At 26.2% G+C, this 16,695-nt stretch overlaps 4 protein-coding genes across 4 annotated transcripts; all 4 read right to left on the bottom strand.

Annotated features, from left to right (window-relative positions):
* Nucleotides 1-5,172: 5,172 nt before the first annotated feature.
* On the bottom strand, nt 5,173-6,590 carry MKS88_003226 (60S ribosomal protein L2; the record flags this gene model as incomplete). Its single annotated transcript, XM_067216300.1, has 3 exons — nt 5,173-5,936; nt 6,005-6,027; nt 6,445-6,590. 3 exons carry the CDS (start codon nt 6,588-6,590, stop codon nt 5,173-5,175), a joined length of 933 nt encoding a protein of 310 aa, XP_067072960.1.
* A 1,840-nt stretch (nt 6,591-8,430) lies between these two features.
* On the bottom strand, nt 8,431-9,336 carry MKS88_003225 (60S ribosomal protein L12; the record flags this gene model as incomplete). The annotated part of the gene is made up of 2 exons (XM_067216298.1): nt 8,431-8,891; nt 9,300-9,336. The coding sequence occupies 2 exons, from the start codon at nt 9,334-9,336 to the stop codon at nt 8,431-8,433; spliced, it is 498 nt and encodes a 165-aa protein (XP_067072959.1).
* A 2,011-nt stretch (nt 9,337-11,347) lies between these two features.
* On the bottom strand, nt 11,348-12,745 carry MKS88_003224 (uncharacterized protein; the record flags this gene model as incomplete). Its single annotated transcript, XM_067216297.1, has 1 exon — nt 11,348-12,745. One exon carries the CDS (start codon nt 12,743-12,745, stop codon nt 11,348-11,350), a length of 1,398 nt encoding a protein of 465 aa, XP_067072958.1.
* Nucleotides 12,746-13,812: 1,067 nt separating this feature from the next.
* Nucleotides 13,813-15,879, bottom strand: MKS88_003223 (uncharacterized protein; the record flags this gene model as incomplete). Its single annotated transcript, XM_067216296.1, has 1 exon — nt 13,813-15,879. The coding sequence occupies one exon, from the start codon at nt 15,877-15,879 to the stop codon at nt 13,813-13,815; it is 2,067 nt and encodes a 688-aa protein (XP_067072957.1).
* Between the last annotated feature and the right edge of the window lie 816 nt (nt 15,880-16,695).

Here is a 16,695-nt window from a genome sequence, read left to right as displayed (position 1 = left end):
TTTTTTTTTTAATATTTCAAGTCACAAAAAAAAAATAAATATAATAAAAGACATAACTGTGCGTATGAGCTACTCAAGAGTATGTACTTATATATATATATACACCTATGTGTACGTTTGTATGTATGCATACCTGTACACGTAAGCATATTCGTGTGCACGTCTATGAACACATACAAATATAAAGCATCGTTTATACTTACGTAATAAAATATTAATTTCAAAAATACAGCATATGATATATCTATTATATTTACATAATTTTTTTTTATTTCTTAAAATAATTATTTATTCGTATTGTAACATTTCCCCATCGTTCAATATGAATAAGTTAAAACGTTACAATTTGATGTAAACAAACATTTCGCTAGCACCTTAAGGATGCAGCACATAAATGTAAGTATATGTATATATATGCTTATGTACATACATGCATATGTAAATGTATGCATATGTAAATATATGCATATGTATACGTATACATATGCGAACACAGATAAATTTACGCAAATGTACACATTTATTGCTCTATAATGAAGATAAATAAAACAATTATTTATCTTTTCATTTTTCTATATTCTTTTATTTCTGCATTATAATCATTAAAAAAAAAAATGCAAAATGCAGAGTGCAGAATGCAAGTATGTGAAAGTATTAAAATTAGTATATTACAACTTTAATTGTTATATGTATTTACACATATGCGTGTATATATATATATATATATATATATATATGCACAAAAATATATACATACATAAATATGTACACGTGTTCATGTATGTTTGTGTTTATTTTTTACTTTTATGGAACCTCATACAACCTTTCATGTTAATTAAAACAATTGCCTTATTTTTCAAAAACAATAAAAAATAATTGCACGTATTGTAAACATATTTATTGGATTGTTCTTATGCTACTTAAATAATTTTCCGTGCAAGAAATTAAAAATTAAGATATGAATAAAACTTTTATATAAACACATACGTATATATATATGCATATATATGTAATAAAAGTACTTGTACAAACACAAAAATCGATAATACTTGTCTTAATTTTTCATTTGCTTATGTTAATGTAAAATATGTAACATTTCATACTAATAGAAGCAGAATATGTGAAAAACATTTTGTAGCATAATTTTATTAGTGTAAAAAAAAAAAAAAAAAAAAAAAAAAAAAAAGAATGTTTACACATTTTTTTTTTTTTTTAACATATATACTTATTTTTTTTGAACACAAAAAAAGAGAAGTACATGTACAAGTCAAACATATATAATTATGTGAAAGTACAATGGGATATAAAATTTAAGAATTTTTAATGTGTGTAAAATACAAAATCACTGGTGTAAAAACAAATGAAAAATACAACTCAAATATTTAATTTTATATTTTCCAAAATAATCACATATGGCATACTTGCAAATAAAAAAAAAAAAAAAATACATACATACGTATATATGTATATATGTATATATATACACGTACATACGCATATATAATATTATATGTATAATTAAAATGTCACACAAATATGGTCTTCATTTTTTTTTTTTTTTTCAGCGAAATATCAGTTTTATTTTTCCTTATAACAGAATAATTTCCGTTTTTGTGTGTGTACATTTCAATGTTTTATTATCACTGTTATGATGCATATATGTACAGTCATGCGCATGAATAAATAAATATTTTTTTTACACATAAATACTTATATATTTATACAGGTTTGTTTCCATTACACATGTAAATTTCCATATATCTACCCAAAGGTATGTATACTGATCGATGTGTAGTATTATACAAGGATAGCATCTACCACTTATAAACAATTTTTTTCTTGTTCATGATTATGCACTAAAAAGAAAATATACTTTCATTCAAAAATACAAAATAAAAATATAAAAAAAAAAAAGCAACTTGTGATAAATTTTATAAAAATAAACTTGATAATATATGTATATATATATCTTGGTATCTTAAGATTTTTTCTTTTTTTTTTTTTTTCATCTTTTTTTGTTTTTTTTATTTTTGTCTTTCTTTTTTTTCTTAAATTATGTAACATATACAATTCATGAAACATGACTAAAAAAAAAAAAAAAAAAAAAGGAAAAAAAACAGTGAATATTTTACGTATTTATATATATATATATTATATATATACACGTATATATATATATATACATATATAACTAATGCTACAGTGCAAATATTAGAAAAAAGAAATTGTTACAAAAAAGAATAAAAAAAAAAACAAAAAAACAAAAAAGAAATTCGTTAAAGTACTTAATTGACGCTTTATTCTATTCATTTTACCACGAAATATAACGATGAGATATTCATACTAGGAAATGTTTACTTAAAGAAAAAAAATATATATAATAAAATAAAATAGATGAAGTAAAAACAATAAATATAAAGGATTAAGCAAAAAACTATTAAATATCATATATATGTGTATGCATGATGTATTATATGGTATATATCAACATATATATATGTGCGTATGGCTCCTTTCTGATAATATATTCACTTTTCGAAGTTGAAAAAAAAAAAAAAAAAAAAAAAGTGTAAAGAACTTAGCCTACTTTGAAAAAGTGATTTTGCTTTCGTGTGCATGTAAGTTAAAAAAAAAAAAATATATAATTTGAAATAAAAAATAATAAAAAATGTTACACGTATGTCAGCATTCTTTTGAGAAACTCTCATTTGAAAGAAAAAGAAAAAGAAAAATGCGTTTTGCAAAAGTTTGGCGTATGCATACGTGTACACATTTAAAATGTTATAAGGAAAAAAATATATATATACTTATATGTATGTTTATATGTAAGTATAAAATATATTTATGTTTGTATATTTGAACAAAAAGAAATCCAATTTCAATAAATAGCTTAACACTTAGTTTGGGAAAATAAACTAATAGATGTATACATATATATATATATACATATATATATATACATGTAATATTATGTATTTTTTTTTTTTTTTTTTTTTCCATATCGTTATTTTCTTTTTACGTAAACTCAGATGTGCATCAAAACTACTGTTAAAAATAAAAAGCAAAAGTAGTAAACTTTTAAAAACATGTAACTTGAAAAAATAAATAGAACAATTCAAGTTAACTCCTCTACCTAAAAAGGGATGATACAAATTTCTTATGTAAACTTGAGTTCACGTTATTATCATCTTTACTAGCCATTGTTATTTATTGTCGTCACATTCGATCTGAACTGTTCATGCAAAATTGTAAAATAAATTTTTTTTTTTTTTTTCCCACATTTTATGTGTAAATTACTATTTTACGCGCATTTGTGAGGGGGAAAAAAAAAAAAAGAAAAAGATTTAATAACCCCTTTTTAAATAAAATTATGTAAAGCCGCCCTTAAAAATATTATTATTCCTAATTTGATGAAAAGAAAGAAATTGGAAAGGCATTTAGCCGTAAATTTGTACATAATTCATAGATTAGCAAACGGGGAATACGCACATGTTACTATATACAAAAATATGTTAGTATGTATATATATATATATACATAAGGGTATGTGTGTGTGGCTATTTACAATTTTCCCACGGAAGGTTCGCATAGCGCATCTTTTAGTTATACTTTGTTAAAATTTTAAATTGTGCATACTCTGTAAAATAAAAATGTGCATTTATGTATGTATGTATGTATGTATGCATGTATATGTATGTATGTTTGCATGTATATGTATGTATGTTTGCATGTATATGTATGTATGTTTGCATGTATATGTATGTATGTTTGCATGTATATGTATGTATGTTTGCATGTATATGTATGTACGTTTGCATGTATAAGTATGTACGTTTGCATGTATATGTATGTGTGCGCGTATAAATATCCACTGAAATTTATGACTGCCGGGTAGAAGAAAAATATTACAGGGACATTTACACCTATCTTATATGATCCTAAAATGTATAAGGAAATTATTTTAACAAAGAGGAAAATTTAACACATGCAAAATATTTTTTGTATTTTTTTATAAAAACTCCTAAGCTTGTATTAAATAATTACTATAAAAATATATTATATTTTGCTCTTTCATAATTTTTATTTATAATTTGTTGAAAATATTTATTATTTTACCTTCTTTTTCTCTTTTTTTTAATCCTTTTGAAGATAATAAATGTACCAAATTCGAATATTTATTGAAAAATGGTAAGATTATAAACAATTGACTAGAAAGCGCTAGAAAAAAAACAAAACAAAACAAAACAAAACATCCCTTATTCTCATTTCTTATACAATTATAGCGTGGTATATACTATGTTCAGTTTTAATAAATTAATCACGATTTTTAAAAAGTTGTTGATATGTTATACTAAACACCATTATTCTCTTATAGCGATATGGGAAATTATTAAGGTATCATTTGTTAATATATTTTAACAAATATTTTAACATTCCCGTACATATACACATACGTCAACGAGCATATATATATATATAGAGAGAGAGAGAGCGAAAGAGGCTTCTCTGTATGCGGGATGAATCTGCTTTCTATTCGTAAAATTATGTTACATCCAATGTAACAAATAAGGATATGCACCTGATATCACATATGTAGTAAAAAGATGGTAAATTTATCCATTCAGAAAGGTTCACTTTAAATTTTTCAAAAATCAAAAAAATTGCCAGTAGAACCTACTTGCAGTAATGCATTATCCATATATGTACAATACTACTTATTCTTTTCCACATTTGAACAAAGAAAATGTGCAGCACAACAACAAAAATAATTTATAGCATTAAATAATTTCCTTTTTTAAATATTTCAATAAATAATGGGTGAGTTTTTTGTATATATATATATACCCGTATACATATATATAAAGTAAGATCCTTCCACAATGTGCGCATTTATATAAAATTGGGCATTATGAAAAAAAAAAAAAGGTACAGAGATATAAATATATAGGCAAAACTGTTATTCATGGGAATAGGGCAGAAAATACAAAAATGGGAAATTAATAAAAAGATAATTCTCCTTCACGCGCATTAACTCTACATGTCCGTTTTTCCATTAAAACTGCACGTGCACCCAATAAAAGTGTGCGCGATATATATATATATATATATATATACATGTTATATACGCAAGCACCCCTAGCTACTTCCATTTCCCCCTTAAATAGAGGTTGACTAATCTTCCGTTTTACCGACCAACTTGGTCTTCTTTGCACCTCTTAACAATCCCGTTCTTCTGGCAGCAATCAAACCAACCTTTTGTCCTGCAGGAGCACTTCTTGATACAGTGGATGGATGACCTATGTGTTGATGGTTACCACCACCATGTGGGTGATCAACAGGGTTCATAGCTACACCTCTAACTTTTGGCCAGCAGTTCCTTTTAACTTTGTATTTATGATGTGCTACTCCTGCTTTTAATATAGGTTTATCAATACGTCCTCCTCCTCCTACTACACCAACCATTGCTCTTGCTCTAGCATCAATTGTTTTTTTAGCACCAGATGGTAAACGAACTTTCGTTTTCTTACCATCTTCTGATTGACCAACTACTGTTGCATAACAACCAGATGCTTTTACTAATGTACCCCTATTACCAGTTCTATGCTCTAAATTACATATTAGAGTACCTTCTGGCATTTTTCCTATTGGTAATACATTACCTACTGATAATGGAGCTTTTGTTCCACATGAAATATATTGACCCGTAAACATTCCTTCTGTTGCTACCATTAATTCTTCTTTTTTTCCATATTTCTCTGTTCTTTTAAATATTACTTTCGCTAATGGTGCACCTCTACCAGGATCATGTATAATATCTTTTATCAATCCTTTAATATATCCCTTTTTCTCACAAAAATCTAAGTGGCGTAATTTTGCCGCTCCCTTTCTATGATGGTTGTGTGATCGAAAGATGGATCCTCTACCTTTTCTTTGACCTAAATGTATGAGAAGAAAAAGGAGGACAAAATTAAATTATTGAAAATGCGAATGGGAAATGATATACCCGTGTCCTTACAAGGTATATAACTGAACGGAACCGAATACACGGTAGGAAGCTATATAAATAACACGCCAGTGCACACTTGTACATGTATACGTGTATAAGTATGTATGCTCGCATATATGTGCAAGTACATTATATACAACATGCAGTTCATTCGATCGTTTGCGGCCTTATTTTAGTCAAACGAATAAAAAATATACATATTCCCTTGCTTTTCATAAACACTTGCGACATATGTTAAAATGTTTACCTCTTATAACTCTTCCCATTTTGAGGAATGGATTATTCTTAACTTGCTAAAAATATGCACCTTGTAAATTTTGTAGTTTGTAAAACTGACAAATCATAAAACTGACAAACTGTTAAAGTTGCTTTAATTTTATTCTTAAAAGCTGCTCCGTATTTAAAAAAAACAAAGAGAAATTCTCTTCAATATGTACTTATAATATTGTTCATAATATTGTTCATAATATTGTTCATAATATTGTTCATAATATTGTTCATAATTTTGATCATAATTTTGATCATAATTTTGATCATAATTTTGATCATAAATTTGATCATACTTTTGTTCGTAATTGTTCATAACTTTTTCGTAATATTGTGCATAATATTTTGAATTATTTTTTTTCAATTTTTTTTTTCTTATTTTTCTACTAGGCCTCCAAACCTTAAAGATGTTCGCTGCACCTCTTAAAAAAATTTAGGAACATAATAGTACTTATAGCTTTTAGCAAAAAATAAAGAAAAAAGAAGAAAAAAAATAACGGAATACAAAAATTCAGTTTTTCTCGAGCAATAATTTCTATTATAATATTACTACTGTGATAAAAAAAGTGTACATATATATATATAGAGATATATATGTATATTTATGTATGCACTAAATATGTTGCTATTTATTTGCTTATTTTTTTTTTTTTTACATATATGAGGTGATTTAAGAGGTTAAAATGGGCAACTCAAAAGGAGCGTTTATATACTATTGCAAAATAGGTACTGATATGTAGGGACTAAATGATGTGGGATTTCTACTCTCTAATGAAATAATTAGGCAAAAAGAAAAAAAAAAAAAAAAACATACATATATTTTTATATATATATATATATATATATATATATAAAATACCCATATATGTAATATACATAAGGGTTTACCCTTGGTAAGGGGAAAACACCATATAGCTCTATGAGCGCGGCAAAAAGTATAACACATAGATTTAACTCATGATCAAAATGAATTACTACTAAATGACGTACTTGCAAAGAATAAAATAATAATTAATAAAATAGCATGTGTTATTTGTATGAGAAAGGTGAAATAGCATGAAAAGATATACAAATATTAATTAAAACGAACATTACCTAGTAGAACAAATATCGCTGAACATATATTACCATCAAATACGAAAACATATATTGAGAGGGTACCACACCTTATAACATTTGTGGAAATCACTCTTTTATTAGCGTCGCGTTATTTTTAAAAACAAATTAAGCACGGTCCTGTTAAACGGTAGTACCTGTGATAGCAGTTGTGGTGGTATTGGTTACTCTATTTTACACCATATACATATGAACGTGCTATTTTTGTGGTTTTAATGGCTATACGTCTGCTAGTACATGCAAACATACATACGTGCTTCTAACCATTTAACGCATAGCGCTACTGATGATATGGGTATAAAGGTACACACCTTCTCGCATAGTGTTAGTACTTTATAAAATAAAGGATTATTATTGGTAAATAAAGCATATAAAAAAAAAAAAATAATAAAAATAAAATATGTGTTGCATATAATCACACTAAGAATGTGTGCATATATAAAAAAGGAAGGGTAATTTTTTAAAAATTTAATATTGTTATTCTGGTTTATGCATATGAATAGGGGAAATAAAAAAAAAAAAAAAAAAAAAAAAAAAAAAAAAAAAAAAAAAATGGAAAAAAAAAATAGAGAAAAAAAATGGAAAAAAAAATGAAGAAAAAAAATGAAAAAAAATAATGGAGAAAACATATAAAAAAAATAAATGAGAATTAAAAATAAAAACTGTAAGGATTGAAATCGCAAGTAATTCGTTTATCATTTATTATTTAATATTTACAATTTGTTATTTACAATATCCTTTTTCTTTTTTTTTTTTTTTCCTAATTAATTTGTGTGCTATATAATTTTGAGAACCTTATTATAATTCCTTCTTACCAATCATCAGTGTTACATATATTTTGTTTTATTTTTTTTCTTTTGTTTTTTTTAAAAAAAAAAAAAAAAAAAAAGCGGTCTACTATTTCTTCTTCTCTTCTCTATTTTTGCTATTCCATTTATTAGCTATGAAACTACGACTTTCGGTAAGAGTTCGATGGAATACCACTAAACATATTATGCACACAGGTGATACGGATAAAACAAAAGGGTTGCAATTTTGACTTAGCTATCTGGTACATTAATTTCACCAGAGTCTATCATCTCTTGAATGGTTGTAGGTTTTTTTCCATCTACAGTACAACCAATTGAGTTACAGGTCCCTAGCATTTCTTTAACTGTTCCTTTAAATTCTTTTGCCCTAGATTTCTCTTTCATCAATCTAGCAATAGAATAAACTTGTTCTAATTTTAAGTTTCCATTATGTTTAATGTTTTTCACTTTCTTTCTATCCCTAGGTGCTTCATTTAATTCTTTTAAGATTAAAGATGCTGACGTTGGTACTACTTCTATTTTAGCTTGTCTGTTTTGAATAGTTAATTTTACGCATATCTTTAACCCTTTCCATGATTGTGTTTCTTTTGCTATATCATCTCCAACTTTTTTGGGGGATAAACCGAGTGGACCTAATTTGGGGGATAAAACAGACGAAGCCCCTACCTCACCTCCTACTTGCCTGATGAAAACTACCAGTCGAGATAGAAACATGTACAAGTTAATGTTATATGAGTACGTAAGTATCACTGTAATTACATATACAAATTTCACACACTCTTTGTATTGATTATAACAACAAAAAAGAGCATGCTTCATAACACTGTGTAATAAGCAAAAAGGGGTAAATACATACGCGCATGTACATAAATACAAATAAAGATAATTATATATATGCACATATATGTATGTACAGTGGGGGGAATAATAAAAATGATCTCCTTTTCCAGGGACATACTTTTTAAAAACAAAAGAAAATGTGGATAGAACTCAAACAGCAACAGAAGTAAGCCGTATGTCCATAAAAATGTACAAAAAAATGCACAAAATATATAAAACAACAGTAAAAAAAAAAAAAAAAAAAAAAAAAAGGAAATTACCATATTTTATTTCGTTGGGATCTGGTCTTTTTGCCATTGGTGATTTTTGTACTTGAAAATTCTAAAATTTTTTAAAAACTGCAAATAAACTCTCAAGGAATCTTCTATGTGTTTTTTTTTCCTTTACTCCTCTTTAATTTTTAAATTGTTATGAAATTTAACAAATTAAGTATATTAAATTTTTTTAATTTTCCTAATTTTTTTTTTTTTTTTCCCAAAGAAAGAAGTATTCGAGATATAGGAATGCTTATGTAACTAAAAATAATTTTTTTTTTTTTTTTTTGAACGAACGTACTTCAGAGAAGCATCTATTGAACTCACCCAACTGGTTGAATATAATAATATATTTTCTTGTTGCGCTATTTTTTTTTTGCAATTTTTTTTTTTTTTGGAAAGGCGTATCGATGTACTTTTGTTATTCTCTTATATGCATATGCAATAATCTACCCTCAATTGGAAAAATTTTATAAATACATACTGTATACATTTATTGCGGTAGTGTTATATATATATATATAAATATATGTATTTATTCTCGAATGAAATTTGCTCTATTTTTAAATTTGGCTTTCATCGAGGAACAAAATTACTGGGGTGATTGTTGCCTTCCCTGCAAAGTAAAAACGAAGGATTAGAAAAAAAAAAAAAATTTGTAGCCCATATTTAATAAATATATACCCCTATTTCAAGTGCATACGTAGCTATGTGTATGATATATACATCAATACATACATCAATACATACATCAATACATACATAAATACATACATACATACATACATATATATTATATATATATATATATTTATATATATATAGTGAACATTTTTTGTGTTCTCTGCTTTTTGAAGTGTCGTTGAACTATCACTCAGGTTGGAGCATTTTTTTTAATTTTTATTTTATTTCATGATAAATTTGTAATATTATGTTTGTATTATTATATTTGTACTTGTTTGAAATGGTATTTTTTTTCTTTTGCAAGTATACATTTTATGAAGATTGTTATTTATAAAATTAGTTAATTGGGGGGTTATCCTTTATTTTTCTTCTTTTTTTTTTCTTTTTTTATCTTCTAGAGATATTTTATTAAAATGTTCAATCTATTTAATAAGAAAAAAAAAAAAAATAAATAAAAGGAAAAAGGGAATAATAAGTATGCAACTTTTAGGATATATTGCTAATATAGAGTATTATTAAAAGGTCATACCATAAAGCAACGTGAATACAAATTAACATGTTTTACTTTTGTACGTAATTTGTGTGCAATCCTCCTTTATAGTGGACAATTTATCTACTAACACTTATACCACGTAATAGTAAACAATATAACCAATTATACTAAAAATTTTATAAATATTTGAAAATTTTATGATTCGATTTTGTTCTGTTCTAATTTTTCCTTAAGCTTAAAAAAGAAAAAAAATTCCCATACGGAAATTACGTAAAGAAATAAAAAGGACTACTAGTCTAATTTTTTTGTTTTTTTCTTTTTTTTGCGAAAGCCAAAATGGTAATTAGAATGTAGAAGATACATTTAAAGCGAAATTGAATCAAATAGAAAAGAAATTTGTTTTAAAAATGGGAAAATATTTATGTATTGTTTATTAAAAGAAAAGCTAATTAAGGGTTAAAATGAAATTTATCCAAGGAAAGCAAAAACGGTGTGTAAATTACATGAACAGTGCATGTTGTAAGGGCATTTTTCGTTCGCAATTTGGCTATATAAAAAAAAAAAAAAAAAAACAACAAAAAACAAAAAACAAAAAACAAATAAATGAATGAATGGATGATTGAATGAATAAATAAAATAGAGCAAATCAAAATAGAATAATGCATGAGCGAGTAATTATGATTAATATTCTCACATTCGTTATCCAATTACTTCGTAGCACGGGAATGGTTTGTACAGTTGCATATACATTTGTAATAACGTTCTTTCCAATGATAAGCAAAATTTTTGATATACGTTAGTTCGTACACACAGACACATAAACACATATATATATATATATATATATATATATTTTATACACGTGTTAAGCCCTTTTTTAAACCCCCAATTCGCATTTGTTTGGCAATGCCCTCATATGAATCTGACTGTACAGCTGATGACGTAATAAAACATGCCTAAAACTCCATGGCACGAGTTTATATTTCATGTTTATAAATGATACACAATCACTTAAAATTTGCCTTAACATGACATCAATAAATTTTGTTTTAGAGGTTATCAGAGTTATCCCTTGTTCTCCCGTGTTGTAAACATTTCGTAGTTTTGCAACTAAGTTAATAAATTTTATTTTATTTTTATTATTCAAATGGGAAATATTATTTTTTATATTAAATATTATGTTATCTAAACTATCATAATCGTAATAGCAGTTCTTTAATGATTTGTCTAGAATATACAGCTCCTCTTCTACTTTGACATCTATATTGCGTTTATTATATAACTCGAATAAAATTTTTAAAAATTCGTTTGGAGTGTTAACATTGCTGCAGGTGCTACTATTATGATAACTCGTCTTTTGGATAAAGTTATGTATTCTAAAGAAGCTTATTATAAAATTCTTAACATGGTCAGGGGAATATGTGAACTTTGTTTTTTTTATATGTGCAACTGATTTTTTGTATATTTCTACCCTCTCGTTTAGGGGTATATTTTTACCATATAGTGAAAAGAGGGTTATAAAGTTACACATCTCCTTGTTTGTAATATCAAAAGAGTTATTACGTATAACATTTTTATAAAACATCTTCAAAGAATTTTCAGATAGACATACCTCTCTTATTTTGTACCTTTTAAATTTTATCTTACTTTTGTATACATGATATGTACATAAGAATATGACCAAGTCAGACGGTACAGAATATTTAACATTATTAATTACCTCGTTGATTAATTTGTTTATTAATTCGTAAGAAAAATAATTATTCTTAATAAACATTTTAAATAAAAGCACAATATCATTTAATGTGATGTGTTTCCAAAAATTGTAAATTTCATCATGTATTGAACTTCGCAATATGTAATATTCTATATATTTTAATATAGTTGCTTTTTTTCTTTTATTTTTTTCAAAATCAAAATTTCTTATTTTTAATAAAGCATATAATAACCTAAGTATACCTGTTGGACCAAATTCTGGTAATAAAACTTTTGCTTTATCAAAATATTGATACACTTGTTGAAACAATTTATTATTTCTTTCCACGTTGTTAACAATATAATTGACTTTCCTTTTTCTTCCCGTTCCCTTTTCTTTTCCGTGCAATAATCTATTATAATACCCAGGTCTTAGCGGCTTTTGTATGTTGTACCTACCCACTTCAAATATGTGCTCGCATACATTTTCAAGATGTTTCAGTAAGTGTGCGGAATTTATTCTGTTTAAATTGACACTGGGGTTAAGCTTCCTAACTAAGAGACGAGAAATTTTTCTCATTTAAAAAAAAAAAAAAAAAAAAAAAAAAGTAATAAAAAATGCACGACAGGCAGTGTTCAATGTGCCGCTTCTTCTAATTACATAGATAAAAAAACTATATTTAAAATGAAAAAAATAAAGAACAATAAAATTACGAACGAATTAATTTTTTCCCATTTTGTCATCAAACGGAAGTTGAGTTGTGCATTTTGCGAGTTTTATTTGGCCTGATGAAAAGGAACAATGGCGGAAAACGACGGAAAAATAAAATAAAATAATGTAAAACAGAAACATACATAAATGGATAGAAACATAAATAGATAGAAACATAAATAAATAAGTAGATATGAAGTTCACGCGGAATATGCAGAAGACGCGATCACTAAGATGTATGAGGAAAAAAAAGTATTTTGCCCAAGGAGTGAAATATTTGCCATGATATATGCAAAAGTAATAAAACGAAATGCTGATAAAACAACTTTGTAGCGTTAAATCGGTAAAAGGGATACAAGAAAAATGCGTTAAATATGTATATATATATGTGTGTATATATATATTTATCAAACGGTAGAGCAAGGAACGAACAACATATGGATATGCGTGTTGCAGAATCGTATGAAAAAAAAAAAATAAAATAATTACCTTATAATTTTGTAATTTCGTATCTTTTTTATAATTTAAAAAATAAATTTTATTTTTCTACTATATTATCTACTTCTGGTTTCGAAAAAATATAATACACCTTTTGGGAATTATTTTATTTTATTTTATATTTTATACCAAATAAATAAAGCAGATAATGTATTATTAGTGTACCCGTACAAATAGTAAAAAAGAAAAAATTGAGAAGAAATATAGTATGTTAATAAATGAAAAGGGAGGAGAAAAGTCATTTGGAAGTAGGAAAAAACAGTAATGGGAAAATTATATTATTCAGTGTGTCACCTTTAAAGTTTGGTTATTTATATATTTTTTGAAATTTTTTTTTTTTTTTTTTTTTTTTTTTTTTTGTTATTACTCTTCGTTTGTTCTGTACCATGCCTCATTTCCCATTTCTGATATTCATGCCCCACACCCTATTAGGATGATTATTCCTCAACTCTCCGTATAAAATGAAAACTTGCTATTTTCATTTCTGCCAATATGCCATATTTGATCCACTTGTTATTTTTGTAAATTTTGATCATCCCATGATTTGTAACAGCAACAAGAAAATTGTTTTCATTAAAGTCAAAATCTTTTATATTAGTCCCATTAATATTTTTGAGCATCCAATTGTTATATTCTATATCAAAAATGTAGAAATAGTCTTGTTGATCTAGTACCCAAAGTTTATTATTTCTATCAAATGCTAATGATTTTAACTTAGAGATGCCATATGCTTTTTTTTCTTCTTTCCATTCATACTTGTTCCATTTTTGTAATTCTCCTCTTAAATTTATACCCCATATTTTATTTTTAATACTTGTCACTATTTTTAAAAAATATGTATCTGTAAATGTATCCATTTTATGGAAATATTTATTATTCATTAAATACCCTGGTTTAAATTTTCTATTAATGCATATTATATATCCATTTTTAGTAGTACTTATGGATAAAAAAGATTCATATAAAATCTTTATGTTCTTCCATTGATACCCATCCCATACATAGACCTTTCCAATATTATTAAGAGCTATCATATTTTCAAATAATGTGAAACCTTGCATTCCGCTGCTTTTTCTTAACACCATCTTTCCATTCTTTCCTTGTGTTAAATTGTTTCTTGACTTGTTACATGACTCACCATTAAATTTGTTGCTCATTATGCCGTTCGTTATGTTGTCCATTTCCCCACACAGCTCGCCATTTACCCAGTTGTTTGACTTCTCACGTTCTGTTATTATTTCCTTCAGATAATTTGGAACATATCCAAGCTTCCTTGTCGCTTTTATTTCTTCTCTTTTCTTCGGCAGAAATGGCCCCCAAACCTCTATCCCCTCTGTAATTAATTTTATGTTTTTAATTAAAGATTGCGTATTCCTTCTTTCCATCATTTTGCAAGATTTCATTTTATCTGTACTCATATACTTTTCTGCTATTTTTAACATTTGTGATTTTGCTTTCATTATATTTAACTTTTTTTCCATATTTAACTTTCGGGCTTTATTGTATGGCATGAAAGAAGAGTAAGTTATATTATTGTCTAATTTCACATTGAAGGATTTTGTTGGACCCATTTTCATAATCGAATAAATATTTTCGGTAAATTGCTTCCTTAACTTTTCATTTACAATTTTGTTGCTACTACTTATAGTGTTAGCTGTGGCTAGCCTTTGAAATATCGATTCTCTTTTACTACTAATTTTTTTTCTTCTTCCTTCATCATTCCTATGGCTTTGTTCCTTGTCCTCTTCCTCGTTACTTTTTTTTTCAACTTCGTAATTTGCATTCTCTACTTCGCTATTTACATCTTCTACTTCGTTATTTGCATTCTCTACTTCGCTATTTACATCTTCTACTTCGCTATTTACATCTTCTACTTCGCTATTTACATCTTCTACTTCGCTATTTACATCTTCTACTTCGCTATTTGCATCTTCTACTTCGCTATTTACATCTTCTACTTCGCTATCTACATCCCCTACTTCGCTATTTACATCCCCTACTTCGCCATATTCATCTTCTACTTCTTTTTCTTTTTCTTTTTCTTTTTCTTTTTTTTTTTTTTTTTTTTCTTCTTCTTGGTCCTTCCCTTGCTTTACACTCTCTTCAATTTGGGGTTTAACGTTGTTCGTAGAATATTTCGAAACAAGGTGAGGATACGCCATCATTATTTTCCCCTTTGTTTTCGGTAATGAAGTGTTTCCCCTCTTTAGACTTAGTGTATTCCCAACAGCACTTAGATACATGGACTTTGTTCTTGTATGAGCATTTTTATCTAAGGCACTTTTTTTTTTTTTTTTTTTCATATAGGACAATTTTAATTCTGTAATATTTTCACCTAACTCTTTTTCTCCATCAGATGGATCATCACTTGTAGATTTGTTCTGTTTACCTGTACGTAGTCCTTTTCTCAATGAAGTGTTAGACCCTTTATCAGGAATATTCGTATCAATGGAACTACTATCATAGTTTAAATTTGCAATAGTTCTTCTTTTAATATTTCTCATTGTCCATAAGTGCTATTCGCTAGTCACTTTGTAAAGAGAAGAAAAAAATAATATAAAATATAGAATAAAAAATAATGTAAAATAATAAATTGATAATAAATTAAAAACAAATGAATAATAAAAGTTCCTAGTGCGAGTTAATCAGTGTATGTTATTAAATAATATTGAAAAAGCTTTACGCAAGTTGGATGTGCACATCGTAATTTGTAATATATATATATATATGTATGTGTGCACCTGAATGTATATATGTATATCTACATATACATGTATATATATGTATGCAATAACGAAAGAGAAGCAATCTCCTTAACATAAAAATTACACACATATATACAAGTATATATGCAGGTAATATATACACGTTTAAGAAAAATTTTTAACCCTTTTAAAATAATATGTTCAAGCTGTCAAAAAGTTTGTATTAAAGAATGACATGTCTACAGTGTTATTAAATTTAAAAAGGAATTTCTTTTTCCTTTTTTTTTTTTTTTATGTGTTTTTACTTAACATGAAATTAAAAACTTATGAAAAAATATTTTTTTATAAACAACCAAACAAAAAAAAAAAAAAAAAAAAAAAATAGCTAGCTAGCTACTTTTTATAGTTGCATTAACAATGTAAAATATATACTGATACATATGTAAACAATTTAGGTATTCATACATTTTATATATTAAGGAGTGTTGTATGTATATGCATGTTGCATAACTAAATAAAAAAATAAGGAACAGTGCAAAAAAAATTTCAGGCTAATTCAATTCATTTTTGATATAATAAAATGCTCAAATTAAAAAAGACTAAAAATAAAATGAT

Source organism: Plasmodium brasilianum, chromosome 10 (assembly GCF_023973825.1).
Source record: "Plasmodium brasilianum strain Bolivian I chromosome 10, whole genome shotgun sequence".
Classification (NCBI taxonomy): Eukaryota; Apicomplexa; class Aconoidasida; order Haemosporida; family Plasmodiidae; genus Plasmodium; species Plasmodium brasilianum.
This window is presented reverse-complemented; position numbering and strand designations above follow the sequence as displayed.